We start from the raw sequence: 15,487 nt of genomic DNA, 5'->3' as shown, positions 1-15,487 counted from the left end.
CTCCCTATAAGGGGCATTTTCTACTTCTCAAGTGCAGAACTAGATGCTTATAAGGTTGAACCCATAATAACTTGTTTTCCATAAACAAGTATTTGTTACTAGACATCAATGCACCTTGAAGTTACACAAGATGAGAGTTTAACTATTTATACATGGTATGTATGGCTGGTTAGGATTTGCAAACTTTCCAGACTCTGACTGATCAATGAGATCTGAAGTTTAACTAAATTCCATGTGACAAGAGTTATTTGAAGTGGTGTACTCTCAGGTCACTGGACCTAAGTTGTTTTTCCCTATGAAACCTACAGAAGGCATGAGTTTTTAAAAAGGCTGTCTGGCTTTAGATGACTGGAATATGTTTTTGTCCAGTAATATTCAAAAGTTCATCACCAGCCCCACTCCCATCCCCCTGCCAAAGTATTTAAGATTAATATGCCTACTTTTCTTTTCCTTCTTTTCTTTTTCCTTCTCCTTCTCCTCTTCATCTCCTCCAGCCCCAAGTAAGGTAAAGATGATTCCAGTCTGAGAGTTCACACCCACAGCAGTAACTACCATTCTTCCAGAACCTTCCATCACATGTGTACCTGAAAGATTGAATTGGGTTTTTCACTGAGACATGAGCAGTTATGTGGCAGAGCACACAAGTACTTTGAGGAAATAATCTTTTAAACTTGACTTTGATAAAACTGTGACCTGTGCATATGTACCACTGTGCTCCCCTAAAGCTTTAGCTGCCAAAGCAATCTGGAAAGTAAACCCATAAGCAATTACACAAAATATTTGTCAGTTTCATAGGTCTGATCACTCCAAAAAAGTTTTGTACTTGATGGTCTGGTTTGGGACAGTTCTAGGAGTCAACCTAGATAAAAAAACAATTTGCTAGTTTAACCTCAAAATTTTAAGTAACAAGCTTACCATAGAAGCAAACTACTTTATCCAAAAATTGTCAAATGCTACACACCTGACAGCAGCATAGGATCTCTGTCCAGAGATTTCTTAACATGATCAGATTCCCCAGTCAGCGAGCTTTCATCAATTTTGAGATCATTTCCTTGAATGAGAACACCATCAGCCGGCAAAAGGTCACCTACGAGAGATCACTGGGTTTGTTGACTGCAGTTCCTTTTTTAAAAATAAAAGAAAGTTCAACTTTAAAAACATGTTTACCATATTTCACTTGTGCAATATCTCCAACAATTATGTCAGCTACTGGTATTTGGATGACTTGGCCACCTCTGATGACAGTGAATTTCTGCTCTTGTTCAATACGGCTCTGCAATCCCCGAAATTGTTTCTCTTTACTCCAGTCATTGAAAGCTGTTACTAATACCACACAAACTACAGATAGGAGGATTGCTGCTCCTTCAATCCAACCTGCTTCAGATTCCTCCTCTTCTTCACCAACATTTACTGATCCACATACTGCAGAAAACAGGTTTTAGATTTAAGTTCACAAAGATATTTCAACAATGAAAGTTTCGGCAAAAAAAAAGCTTATAGTTGCTCAACATTTTCCATGCTAACCTTCTTTGCAATTTTACCTTTATTTCCATAAGGGTAACACACAAAGAAGTTAAAGAACCTGAAAGCTAGAGCAGCTTGAGGAAGTTAAACCACCCTGCTCACCTGAACACAAGAGAAATTTATATAGAGAAAGTTGCCTGTCCTTATTTTGTTAAATGATGACAAAAGAATGCCAGACTGGTAAACAACATTCTGCTTTGTCAACATATCCCGCTTTACATTTGCCTTAACAAACCAGATATCACTGCAAAAATTCAGTTAAATGAAGTCACAACCCCTTTATTTTCTGTTTAGAAATATAGTTTCATTTCTTAAATTATAAGGTTACCACTGTCATATCACAAAATCAAGGAACATTTCAGACTTGCTGACTCCCCAAAAAAAGCCCATGACTAAAAATTATAAATTGCTTAAATATTTGAGGCAAAGCTAAAAAAAAATCCCACTTGCACAGAGACTGGATTTCAAACAAGTCCTTCTTCCTGCTGCTTGCAATTTACCTTTGGTCAGAATAATTCTAGATCATGACCAAGGAAATCTCATGTTGCCCTTTTAAGGCAAGCTAGAGTTCTAGTAATGTGCTCTCAATAAGGAACAATAAGCTGCTTTTCCACTGTCTCCCATCAGATTTACAGTATAGGCATGTTGAACCAGGAAAGTCAGTAGTATGATAAAAGTAGATACCTACTTTTCAAGAAGTTTACTTACATGATTCATTTCCTCCTGGAGGCTGGTAAAAAGAAAGGCCCAAGGATACTACGGCTGCAATTTCTAATATAATTAATGTAACGTCCTGTAGTGCTTCCCATACTAACTGAAGAAATGTTTTTGGCTTTTTAGGAGGTATAAAGTTCTTCCCAAAAACTGCTTCTCTCCTTTCTATATCTGCTGGATTTCCACTTAAACCTATTTAACAATAAGATAAAATTAGTGACACTTGCACACATTTCACCCTCACATCAGAACTGTCCCACTCATGGAATCAAGTCCCACTCCATATTTCAGTAACAATACCAAAAAAGCCACATGTTATCTCAAACATAATTACGTAAGTAATACCCTTAAATCAGAGTCACTATAGAAAGCCAGCTATATTTTACAATTCTCACCTTGCCAAAATAAAGCTGATGGTCTACCTGCTTAATATGTCACTTAATATGACATAGGAACAGAGTAATAATAACACACATACCTTCGTTCAAAGTAAACAAGTTTGCAAGACAAGATCATTAGTAGAGTTACTACTATTGAGACTGAGTAGCACCATAAAGCTTTAGCAAGACCACAGCCCGTGAAGGCAGCTCTGGTTCCCAGTGTAGGGATTCTGTATTCAGAGACAACATCCTAGGATCCTAAAAGTAATGTAACATTTATAATGAGATGTTTATTATACTTAAAAATGTAACTATTATAATCACTGTATTTCAATATTAATTATTATATAAAAAACTATTAAAAGTAGTTGAAGCTCTGCAGGCATCATATGGAAAGATTTATGATGCTGCATCCACCTGGAGTGGTGGTAGTTATTTGCTCTTCTGAAGCTTCACTTTCTATCTCCTCTCACACAGAGAGCCCATGTTTAGCACTATGCCAGGTCTGTCACCTCAGTTTTGTACCCATCCTCTTTCTTACATGGCATATTTGAATCCTCCTCTGTCTCAATTCTTGTACCATCCTTAAGGGACACTAGCAGACAAGAGTGAGGGGCCTACACAAAAGGCTACAGCATGTTTCAAGAGCTTGCCAAGATCTTAAAAATAAAGAAATACCAAGTGTTTTCAGTGCAAGGTCATGCACTCAAGGTCTTCTGTGAGCACACCTCCTGGCTACTCCTCTAGAAGTTTCCAGCTGACTAACCCACCATTCAGAATACTAATTTTTCCAATCAAAATTGCCACATTCAAGGCATGTTCAGAGCAAAGGTCTGGATATTTCAATCATACTGACTCCAAGGCTATGATCAGCACCAGCTTAAAAACAACTATTTTCTTACTAGCAATTTTTTTAGTAGCTAACCCATCTGCTTAGTGATAAAGGCATTGCAAACATACAAATTAAGAAGAGTAGCCACTGCAGCTGGCTTTCAAAATAAGGGGGGGTGGGGGGGGTGGTATTAAACACCTCTAACAGACATTTCTCCTAGAATCATCACATACTTCAGGACACTTTGAAAAAGCTACTGAACTGCAAAACTCAATTTTAAATGCTAACAACTTAACTGAAAAGCAAACTATGTGCAGATCTTTTCAAAAGTGAAATGAATTAAACATATTCTGAGTATATGATAAATTACATTTATTCTAACAGTCTTCAATTCACCTTGAATTCATGACTTTGAAGGTTTAATACAAAGAAGCAATTGTACTCATTAGCCATAACCTTACACTTCTTGCACTTCAAGCTTTAAGGTGCTTACTTTCACTCTCAACACAAAGAGCACTGCAAGTCTATTTTCAAAATCAAGCTATACATTACAGAATCTACAGAAACTCAGGACAGCGTGGTCATTCCAAAAGGCTGGGCCATATTGCTATTTGGCAAAAGATACTACTTCTCTATTCCTTTGACATGGCAGAGTCTGGAAATTTATTTACGTAATGTTAGCAACATCACTCTCTTCCTCCTTTCGCAGGGTACCACAGTGCAGAACATCAGAAATGTACAGCAAAGTTCTTTGAAGATTGAAAAGTGTTTCCAAATGAGGCTATATAAAGTCAAGCTACTAGCAGAACCACTTAGTGAAGATTAGTAAATAAGCCTAGCACAGTCAAAAACCATTTGTATTTTTAGTGTACACTGTAATACACCATGCACTATTACTGAACTTGCTTCATTTACCACACAGCTGGCAATTTCACAGTTCACAATCTACAGTCCTGAGATCAAAACTACTGCCATTACATTCTTCATTAGGTGTCTTAACTAGGGTAATTTATGCTATTTGGGGTTAAGTTTGAAGAGTAATACCCAAGGGACTATTAATGCTTCATATCCAAATTTTATTAGAAATATCTGTATCTGTCCGGAATATGACAGATTTTTGCTACTAAACGTATGTCAAACATTAATTTTGCACATTTGTATACTTGCAAGCAGTAAAGTCTACTCAGTGTGGTTTTTTTAAGTAATACTGGTAAAGCTCTGCTCCCATTTCTCATTTAAATCAGCTAAGTTTGATTGAAATTTTCCCTGAAAACAGACGTTGCCTTACATTGTCAACAACTTCACAGCAAGAAATGGAATAAGCTGAGCTCATCCAATGTGTACCATGTCAGAACCACCTGTACTTTTCCTGTGAAGCCACTAGTAATTACATAGTGGTAAGAGTGTCATGTCATAAAGAAAACATCTGATTGGGAAAAACTGTCACAGGGCCTGGCAGATATACCCACAAGGTTTTAGAGAGCTACTATTAGCCTAACACATAACAGTTTCCTGCAAGATCTTCCCTAGACTTTTTTCCATTAGTCTCCCTTTCTATACTTACAATTTGAATTTGACAAAAGCGGAGACCTTTACAAGAGCTCTCTGGTACTACCTTCCAAAAGTTTATAGCAGGTTATCTGACAGAGAGGTTGATTCTCTTAAAATTTCGTGTTGTGGTTTAGAGTCAAAATGACACCTCTGTTGGACGCTGTTCTAACTCAATTAACCTCTTCTGAGCCTGTTAACATGCTCAACTGTTGAGTCTTTGGTGTGTTTATGAGCTTCTCTAGAGCACTTGAAAAAGGATGGTGCCCTTTATTAAGTCAATGACTGTATGTAACCGATTGCAGTGTACATGTAAATGTCAAATCCTTTTGAAAGTGAAAGGCCTTGATCACACAGCCCTCAGTACAGCACAACCAATCTGAAGAAAGGGCATCCAGCCCTTGAGTTTTAGTACGCTGACACTCATGGCTCCCATGCGCTAACCTGCATGTTTGTTACATTTAGAGACAAAGTGAATCCTGCAGTATATGAGCTCTTTGGTGCTTAGTGCCCCATGGCTATGTAAAATCATATGCCCACCTAGCTTGCGGTAATAATGGGCCTTTAGCCTTGCAGATCACTGTACAACAGAATATAACTCTTGGTTCAACTCCCAGTTGTAGAAAACTACATCCCTTTTCACTGAGAAGGGAAACTGCCTTTCAATGCTACGCAACAGGTCAACAGGGTAACGAGAGCCTATTGCTCCTGAGACGTGTTACACTGCTGATACACTACAGTGCTTCACACACATGCACTGTACTTTACAACTGCCAAGGAACAGAAGTTTGTACTCCTCATGTTTTACAAACTTCTTCATCCTGAAATTGGTCTACTCCCATTCACTGGTAGTTCAGCCGTGTCAGCTGGCTGCTTTCGGTTTGGTAAGAGGAACCCAGTCCATCTACTGATAATTTCAGGAGTCTGGAAGTCAGGAGTCTGGCTTCAAAAGCAGATCAAGCTAAAACATGCTAAATGCAGATGTACCCAGAGGTACCTTACGGCATTAGAAGGCTGCTCTTGGTCCAAGAAGACAAATCTTTCCATAGCATTTCTGAAGAACAGAAAGCAACGGCTTCCCAGGATTAAGACAGCAGGTACTTTACTGCCACCAGCATTGGTTAAAATCTATGTGAGTCCTTCAATGAAGAGACGCTACAATTTGCCAAAATCTTGATTTTGATAATTCTCAATTGCTCTCAACAGCAGGACTTTGCAATAAATTTCAGTTAATGTTTTTACATATTTTTTATTTAAGTAAAGTTTACTGCAAGGACTACTGCATGTAGATATATTCACAAATATCCTTAATAGTTCTCATTTACATTGGAAGAAAGCAGTAAGAAAAGGCCAGGTCTTAAGAAGAACTTCTGGAAGGTTCTCAAGAAGGAGACCTAATAAATTTATTTTCTTATTTCTTTACATTTGTGCTGTCTATCCTGGAGTAATAACTCTAAATAGCAAAAGCATCATGTAGCCACACTTTACAGAATGCCACTAAGTCCAGCATGGTAAAGACTCCATAATTGATGCTTATTTCTAGGGAATAAGATCGTGTAATCACTTTGCAAACCTTGCACTACGATTACAGGTTAATGCTTCGAGTTATAGTGACAGTTATTTTGCATAGCTCAAATAAAATCTACAGAAATACTGCAGATTTAGAAACTAGATCCTGCTACTAAGAATTCAACATAGCACAAACAGAAAACATGTAATCAGTTTTAAAAATTGCTGCATTAGCAAATCCAAGAACTAGGTAGCCACACAGAAGCATTAATAAGCTCTGCATTAGATTATTAAAACCTTGAGCTCTACAACAGCATGATCTGAATTGTGAGCTATAGGTCATATGAACTGTTTAGAAAACTGATGCTTTCCCAGTGAGTTGAACACTGCTATGTTACACTGCTGCTTGATATGTGGATGTTTACATCAGTGAACTTTGTTCCAACTTCATTAATACAACATCTCACATGCAGTTAGACCAACTGAAAAAAAAAATCTTGCTTACTTATTACCATGGAATACGTCTGTCTTAAAGGAACAAGAAACAGTATTTTGTAATGGTAACTAAAATGCTTTTACAAACTTTTTTCTATTAAAAAAAACCCAACAGTTTACTGACTAAGGCTTTTCCTAAATGGAGTTTCCTCAATAAGTTTTAAAATGTACTTACCTTCATTTGGTGAAGTTTTCAACTTTGTACAGATGCCATGTACATCACCATAGCATTCCTGTATTTTATGCAGTGCATCTGCAGCTCGAAGTTCCATAAGAGAACGGAGCTCTGCAAGAGTAACTCCAAAATCTCCATGATTAGCTTCTTTTACAGCATTTTTTACGCTGCTATATGCAACCGAGTTGTTTGCCATGTCACCCATGATGCATGCAGTCTTTAGCGCAGACAGTTTCCAGTAAGGAACGGAATTTCAACTTAAAATATTTCCAAAAGAAAAATAAATCCTTTGGGTATGAAGACAGTCAGGAGAGCAGACACATCACCCAAGAAAGAGAGCCCGTCTGGAGAGATATCTTTGAGGTTGTCCCATGGCGCGTTCCGTTCTCCAAAGCCAAAAGGCATGTACAGTCTAGGGAGAGAATAAACACACATTCAGTTACAGAACAGCTATACTGAAATGCATTGTAAAACAACCCTTATTCTTTCACTGAGGTTACAGAACAAATTTCTCTTTAATTTCCTATAACATTTTTAGTTTGCGTTCCGCGGGCAAGAGTGACAAGGAAGAAAATGGATGTTCCCATCCCAAAACAGCCTTGCATTATTGGATTTCCTTAAGTCATTAACTTTGTAACAACTGTTGCCTTTAACACTGGCATTTTCCTTCATATGTCCATATGGTTCATCATCAAGCAGCAACCTTTAAAAATACCTAAAATTAAATCTGTTTCCAGGGAAATGGGGCTTGTGGCATCCACAAGTGATGTCACATGGGGAAAGAACATGCTCAGGTTAAAAATCTCCACTTTCCAATGACACTCTCACCTCAGAGTTTGGGAAGAGCAAGATATTTTGTGTTCCCATTAATTCATTTGTGCAAACCTCAAGAAAAACAACTTCAACACTAAGCTAGCCCATGCATGAAGTACTTTTGTATTCTAAGTAGGATTATATCTTCAGGCAGGCCTGGATAAATTCAGGCAGCTCTTAATAAATTTTTCATATCCATACAGTTTTAGCTCTGCTCCAGCCCACTTCATCACAACTCAAGCCTAACACACTCTTTGAAGACAGGGAAAAATTGCACAATAGCACCTTTCCAGAAGAGAGATGAGGAGACTGAGAGCAGTTCTTCCATCTGATAATCAATACATTGTAGCAGAGAAATTATCATCTAGCCACAGAACTCTGAACTTGCACAGGCATTCTATACATAATCCCTGCTCAGCTGACACATCTTGCATGTAGACATGTAGCTACACAACAGTGCAGTGCACACACAAACTCCTTATGCCTGTGTGAAGATTTGTTGTATGCCAAAACCAGACATCTGATCATGTAAGTCAGCTTTATTGGCATAATGGAGTGCAATGAGCATGTGTAAGGATATATTCCCCCACAGAACATGACTCCTAAGTTCAGATGAACAATAACTTGGACACTTCCAGGTCAATGAGACCCTCAGGTGTCATATGCCTAGCAAAGGCAAAAATACAAAGGCAAAGCATCAGGAAACAAAATATTTCTAGCTATTTCCCTGCCAGGTTAGTGGACTGTTTGGCTGAAGTGCCAAGTCTATGTTGAAGTAAAGGTATAAGCACCCAACTACCAGAAATTTAAGGTCTTGGTTCCAGGAAAGACTCAGATTTCTGCTCTGGTAATAATCAGTTGCAGCTATACTAAATCTACCATTTAAAGCACCGTGCCACAATACTTCATTTGCTCTGAGAACAACCACTGACACTGCAAGCCCCTGAACTGATGTCACCTGACCACAAGTGACAGGCCCATCTCTGGCAGAGTTACAACTTCTACAACTGCAACTGCTCTTCTCTTCCTGTCACAGGAGATTCTGAGAAAACCACTGTCCTTGGCTGTTTTCCAGAGAGTGACAAAAAGCATAAAGCAATCAATATTCATATTCATAAATCTTCCAACATTCTGACATCAGAAAAGTTCTTAATTTAAAAATTAATTTCAGATCTTCATTGTTTTCTCTGTTATTTGCAAGAAAATGTTGCAACAGTTGGAAAGTTCATGATGATGCTGTTAGCCTGCACACTAGGTTGCAGTTTTAATTAGGACTCTAATGAGTTCTGTTAGAGTATCCTGCCAGTGAAGAATTTCATGCAAACCACGTATGAAAGAGTCTTCTTTAAAGACATGCCACATTCTTATCTAATGCCCAGAAGCTGGATGTTGTTGTCCAGCTGGGAGCCTAGGAGGATTTATCAGCTGGCATCTGATCATAAGCTATGACAGTGTAACAAGAAGCAGATCAGGCAAATGAGTTTGTATAGCTATGGAGAAGATGCTGCAGCTGCTAATTAGGCAAAAATAGACCAAGCAGAAGGCCCCACAACCAATTGCATCAAACTTGATTCAATTTTAATTAAGAAAAGCTCTGTTCAAGCCTCTAGCAGGAGCCCAGTACTTGATGCCCAAATACACCCAAATCCAGGAGAAAAGGATAGGAAAAGCTACAGGTCTAGTCACTGTTCACTTGTCATCAAAAAGTTTTAAGACTTTCTCTCTCCATATATATGCATAGAGTGGGCAAAATGTGCTTCCATAGGCAACTAAACCTAAGAGTAATAACTGCTTAGTCATAATTCAGTGTGCTCTGCACTCCTGTTCTAGCCTCTCTATGCATCAACATCAATTCTTACTAATAAATAATAATCCAGATTTGATTAATAAGTTTATACTGAAGGGATATACTCGTGTGCTCCAAGTGCCATCTAACATACCAATGGGCCCTTAGGGTTCACAGGCAAATTCAATAAGTGTGCATTAACTACAAAAATAGTGCAGTTCTACAGATCAGCTCTAGTAGTGATACAAATTATTTGGTACATCCACAAATTATTTGGTACATCCATGTTAGCAAAGAACTGTGGAAAATTGAAAAAAACAGTGTGAAGATTTCAAAATCTGAATACTGAGCAAGTGCAAGATGAAGATCATAAAAACTTATGAAAAAACTTATAAACATTATCAATTTTTGCACAAAATCAGACAAGGATCTGCTTCAGTAGTCCATTTTTACCAGACATGTCAACAGAGAGCACAACATACCTGTCATACAGGTACAGGATGGACTTGCAACTCACCTCAAGCTTCCAATCCGTTAATATCTCAAGTTTTAAATTCAAGAAACGGTTATCAAACTAAAACTCATTTGTATACCACTGCTGAAGTTCCAACCTATTTAAAGTTTCATTCAGTTGAATTTGTCTTAGTGTCCAGCTTAAGCTGCATACAAAAAATAAAGATGGCTATTGTTTATTAGACACATCAACTTTTGCGTAATCTTTTATCTGACACTTTGTTTATCCCTTTATATGACTGAGACAAGGAATAACTTTAAAATCTATTCTCTATCACACTCAAGTGACTAAAAAGCTTGAACTGCAGAGGCACATTTCAGTAGCAGCACATACTCTCATAGGTAGTAGTATTCAGATACTTATATAAATCCCTCTGAGAAGACCTTGCTGCTCTTTGGCTGTAGCAACTGACACATCATATTATTGTAGCTGCTTATGATGAGCAACTTCCTCACCCAAATTAAATTACTATTTATTGCTAAGGGATGTGTTTTGCTATCAAAGACACTAATTCAAACCCATAACCCATTAAACAAAGGTTAGACAACCTTACCAGTGTTGGAAGTTCAACAACATCACAAGTTTCTGTAGTTGGACTGGAGAAAGGAAAAGCTCTAAACAGGAGTCTACATGTAGAGATGCTTACCAAAGTACAAAGAGACTATAGATTACTTGTCTGTTTAGTGCAATCAGAACAGCCTGTGCTGACCAAATTAGAAGCTGCAGCATGCTTTTTGAAGTGCTTCTGTGGTGGCACAATTACTATTGCCCAGATGCACTGGACCTAGCATACCTTAGACCCCTATCCAAGCTATTCCTATGATTGTATTTACATTTAATACTTGCTTTACTAACCTACAAGGAAATACAGTTTTCTTAATCAATGTTAAAACACTTAAGCACACACCTCAAGATTCAAAGCTTCAGCAATTATAAATCTTGTGTTTTTCAATTTAATTTATACATCTGCTTGAACAGTATGCATTGAGATATTGAGCACTAGCTGGTAGCATTTGACCTTCAGCAACACACTAAAACTGGGTCCTGTAATATAGGAAAGGGCTTGCAAAGTGATTATCTCAGGAAAGCCTTTGTTTAATCTAATTAGTTCAATGAATGCCAGACAGATCTGCATACCAAGAAGCTGTTGTGATAAAAACTGTCCCCATATGTTTCAGCTGTCATGCCTTTTAACCTGTTCACAGCTTCAAAGATACTGAAAAAACATTATATGCTTTTGCATACTTTGGGTGTGACCCACAGCTTCAAGCCATCACACAACATTGCAGGGGTGGGGGGAAGAAAGAAGGGAAGATGTCTGCAATATTAGTTATAATGGAACATTATTACAGTGAAAAGTAACTGTGACTGAGAAAGTAACCTGGAAATCACACTGAAATTGACTGAGGTCTTGTGCTCTGAAGGGTCAAACTTTTTACTGTAAGAGACAGATCCTCCCACCTACTTGACAGGCTACAGAAACTCCCCAGCTGTTTCACAAGGAATATGAATGAATGCTAATGAAGCAAAATGTTAGCACAGAACAGTATGCATTTACAAGTCACTACTCTGGTAAGTTAAAATGTGCCTAACTGAACGAATAGGAGTTAAATAATTTCAGTGCTATGCTGTTGTTTTAGATCAAACATCTCAGCCTGGTTTATGAAGAGACAAGTACAAGTAGACTGAAGAACTAAGAGGCAAAGGGCACAAGCAAAGTTTTTAGCATATCATCTTCAGCCTTAAATATGCCCAACAGTGCTGTAATGACAAGTTTCGGTTGTTACAGCTTACGTGCTATAAATGGTGAATTCATCAAAGGTCACGACTTTTGCTTAGTTTTCAAAGAGAAATCTGATTTAATTCTGAAGCTTAATCTCCTGGGAGGCAGATGTACTTACCTATCTGAAATAAAAACTGTCCTAGATACTGTATTAGATCTAAACACTGGTATTGTCCCTGCTCATTGCAGGGAGGTTGGACAAGATGACATTTAAAGATCCTTTCAAACCCAAATTATTCTGTGATTTATGGCACTTAATCTAAGGCATTTCTGCTACCTACTGTGATTGACACTTGCAGAAACTGTTTCATCCTTTGGTGGTTTCCTTCCTTTGAGACCCCAAATTTTATTTCTTATTGAAATGATAGCAAACAAATTAGGACTTCAGTAGTCTCAAGTCAGTCTGGTAGTAGTATAAATTAGCAGTGTTCACACACAGGTCCTGCGTCATTTTCCTGCTGTTTTGGTAGCAGCAAGGAAAAATTGTACAAGTCTTGAAGGTGAGTTATTATGGCACGAAGGACATAAGCTTCTCTTACAAAGCAGCTTGGTCCACAGCCTCTGCCAGGAGCCCAGCAAGCAAGCAGACATTTTGTTATGCCATCAGCCATCTGCACAGGCCTGAATTGCCCTGCCTTGTCCAAGGCATGGCCTCTCCCCACCCACAAAAAAACTCAGCTCCAGCTGAAGTGACACCTGCATTAAGGAACAAGATTAGAAAGTGATGTATAGAATAGTCTGAGTAGGAAACTATTTTATCAAGAGTTTAAACTAATCATTAGGTAACCAAATAGAGGTAACAAATGAGATATTAATGATCCAAAAATAGACTGATACAACAAGAAGGGCTACGACCACAAGAAAAACCTATGACAACTTTCAAGGAACATCAGACTTTGAGATATACTGGAAAATCCCAGAGCACAAAACCACTGTGATCATCATTACAGGAAGCATCAAGTGTTCCAGGTGTTTGAAATACTAGGCTTTCATAGTCACCCATTTCATATTGCATTGCTGGCTTGTCCACAAGATGACAAACACTTAAGACAAAACCGATCAAAAGTGTCAAGCTTTCAATCACTTAAAACACTTTTCTGCAGTCCACAGCTCTGATCAACACTCGGGCAGCTTCTCTCTTCTCCACCCACAGGCCCTGAAGCTTCCTTCTCTGTACTTCCTTTTTCTAGGCCCATCTACTTTCTGCTTTGTGATGACACCACAAACTAAAAGCTACATTCAAGAGGACTGTTTGTGATACAAGATTACTCCAGTTTAAGACTATAATCCCAGTGGGAAAAAAAAAAAAAAAGTTTTAACTTCTAGAAGACTCTGTCCCATCCAGAATCATTTAGAGTGTGTTCTAGTACCTAAAATACATTTACTGTGTGTGTGTCAGCTTCCTCATCTAACTTGAGGTGAGTGAAGGCAACTGATGGCTGGAGGCAAACCTGCTGGTGTTTGAAATGCAAGAAAAAAATGCTTGCCCAAAGCTCAGCAATATTTTCCTTTCCTTCAGATCCACTGAGACCTAAATAAGATGACTGAGGATTTCAAGTCTCTTAATCCCGCACAGTTTAGGATAATTATTCTGTAAACTAAGTTCTTTTAACAGATCTGTCATATTAATAGCTAAATATATAAACCTAAAAGTGAGTTTAAAAAAAAAAAAAGTAGTAAAGTCATCCATCAACAAGTATTCACATTACTAGGTTCATGAACAACTTGCCACATTTTCTAATCAACGTTTATCAAAATGATATGGACAAAAATGACAAGATAAAGCTGAAGTTTTTCAGAAAAAGATAGGGTGGCAGCATGGCAACCAGCTCACTAAAATGATGAATCTTAAGACTACAACAGAGTTTACTGGCATTCCCAAAGTGCAAAATGTGCTCTGGTCACAAACCCTGACAGGTGTGTGTTAAATGAGGCATATGACATCACTATATGCAACTAAGTTTCAAGTAAAGGTAAAGTGAGATGGCTCCAAATTTCATCCAACGGAGATGGAATTGGATTCTTGGATTTCAGTTACTTGTGTTTAAAGCTCAGTGCAATGCATCCAGCTGGTCAGTTCTGACCAGCCCCTGACTTCATCAGTTATTCTTACAGGTATATGACTTGTCTTGAGAAACCTTTTCACTTTTTATTTTTTTTTTCCCACAGAATTTATGTTTACAATTTCATCCTGTTTTGAGCACTCCCCATTTTTTTCTTTCAGAAAGCATTCTTTTATACTAATATCCATTTATGCAGAGCAGTAGGCTGCTGACTGTGATCATGCTTCATGATATCAAAGAGATGCAAAAAGCTCTTTAGATTTATGAGCCTTCAGGCAAAAGGCTAAAGTCCATTCTTAACTGATTTTTTTTTGTATTCAGAAAACCTCAAAAGGAATTTAAAATTAGTCTTAAAACTACTAGGAAATATTTATGCCTATGAGATTAAGCCTAATTACTTCCATAAAGTCACTCTGTATGTAACCAATTCCTTTCTATTAGAGCAGTAAAATTAACTTAGGTAAAGTTTTAAGGCTTTTCTTGCTACTTTGGACTAGATTACTGCTGCATACATATAAAGAGTACCACAAAATAGTCTATACTGTAAATAAGTAATATACAAGTTTTGATATTAATGTGGTAAATGATCCATTTATGATCCTCAAAATCACCATCCCAACCAAGAAAGGGTCTGGAATGTAAGAAAAATAAAACAAAAACCTCAGGTCTTGTCACCCAATGACACGCAATGAGCCCACACTATGGCGCTAATTAAATAGATGTTTTGTGTTTCTTTGTGAACAAGTTCACAAAGTTTAAGAAACTTCCCCCCAAGTCTGTAACAAGCCAGTCTGAGAACCTTCATCTTCAGATTTTTCACAGGCCTTCTGGAAATACCAGATCACTGTACCCCCTTATCCTCAAACACCCTCAAAAAGCCTTATTTCTTCAGAATCCTACATTTTGAAAGCTATGCTAGCTTCCCCTGAATGTCATTAATTCCTGCCTGCCAGAAATACACCAAATAAACTGGCTATAAGGGTCATTCTGAGAAAATCCCTTTCAAAAACTGCAATTATGTATGCCATCTTCTCTTCCTAAGGAGACAGGGTTTTTTTAATTCAAATATCATAACTAGTCCACATTTGAGCAGCACTTTGAGAAATACTTCACAACTTTGCTGTTCCTGCTAGTTATGGCAAGAGGTTCAGGGGTCCTTTTTGTTTGTGGAGTTGTTCTGGGTTTTTTTGGTTTTGTTTTTTTGCTTGTTTTGGTGAGGGTTTTTTATGGGTTTGTGGTTTTGTTTTTTGTTTGGTAAAGGTTTTTTACCTCAATATTTGAATCTGAGAATCCAGTGTAAAGCTTTGCAGAAGCATAAGAGTGAAATCTCTCGCAAAATTCTTTATTATGA

General features: G+C 37.8%; 1 protein-coding gene across 8 annotated transcripts in view; it reads right to left on the bottom strand.

Annotated features, from left to right (window-relative positions):
* ATP2B1 (ATPase plasma membrane Ca2+ transporting 1) overlaps positions 1-15,487 on the bottom strand; it is a 61,155-nt gene that overhangs the window by 27,449 nt on the left and 18,219 nt on the right. For all 8 annotated transcript variants that reach the window (XM_086887777.1, XM_086887779.1, XM_086887778.1 and 5 more), the window contains exons 2-6: positions 7,178-7,589; positions 2,233-2,430; positions 1,168-1,422; positions 962-1,087; positions 441-584 (exon numbers count right to left, since the gene is read on the bottom strand). In XM_086887777.1, coding sequence (XP_086743903.1) covers positions 441-584; positions 962-1,087; positions 1,168-1,422; positions 2,233-2,430; positions 7,178-7,382 — 928 coding nt within the window. In that variant the 5' untranslated portion in view covers positions 7,383-7,589. The remainder of the gene's footprint in view (positions 1-440; positions 585-961; positions 1,088-1,167; positions 1,423-2,232; positions 2,431-7,177; positions 7,590-15,487) is intronic.

The sequence above is a fragment of the Cyanistes caeruleus genome, chromosome 4 (genome assembly GCF_971803275.1).
Source record: "Cyanistes caeruleus chromosome 4, bCyaCae1.hap1.1, whole genome shotgun sequence".
NCBI classification, from domain to species: Eukaryota; Metazoa; Chordata; class Aves; order Passeriformes; family Paridae; genus Cyanistes; species Cyanistes caeruleus.
Note: the sequence above shows the minus strand (reverse complement) of the source record. Positions and strands in the feature narration are given on the sequence as shown.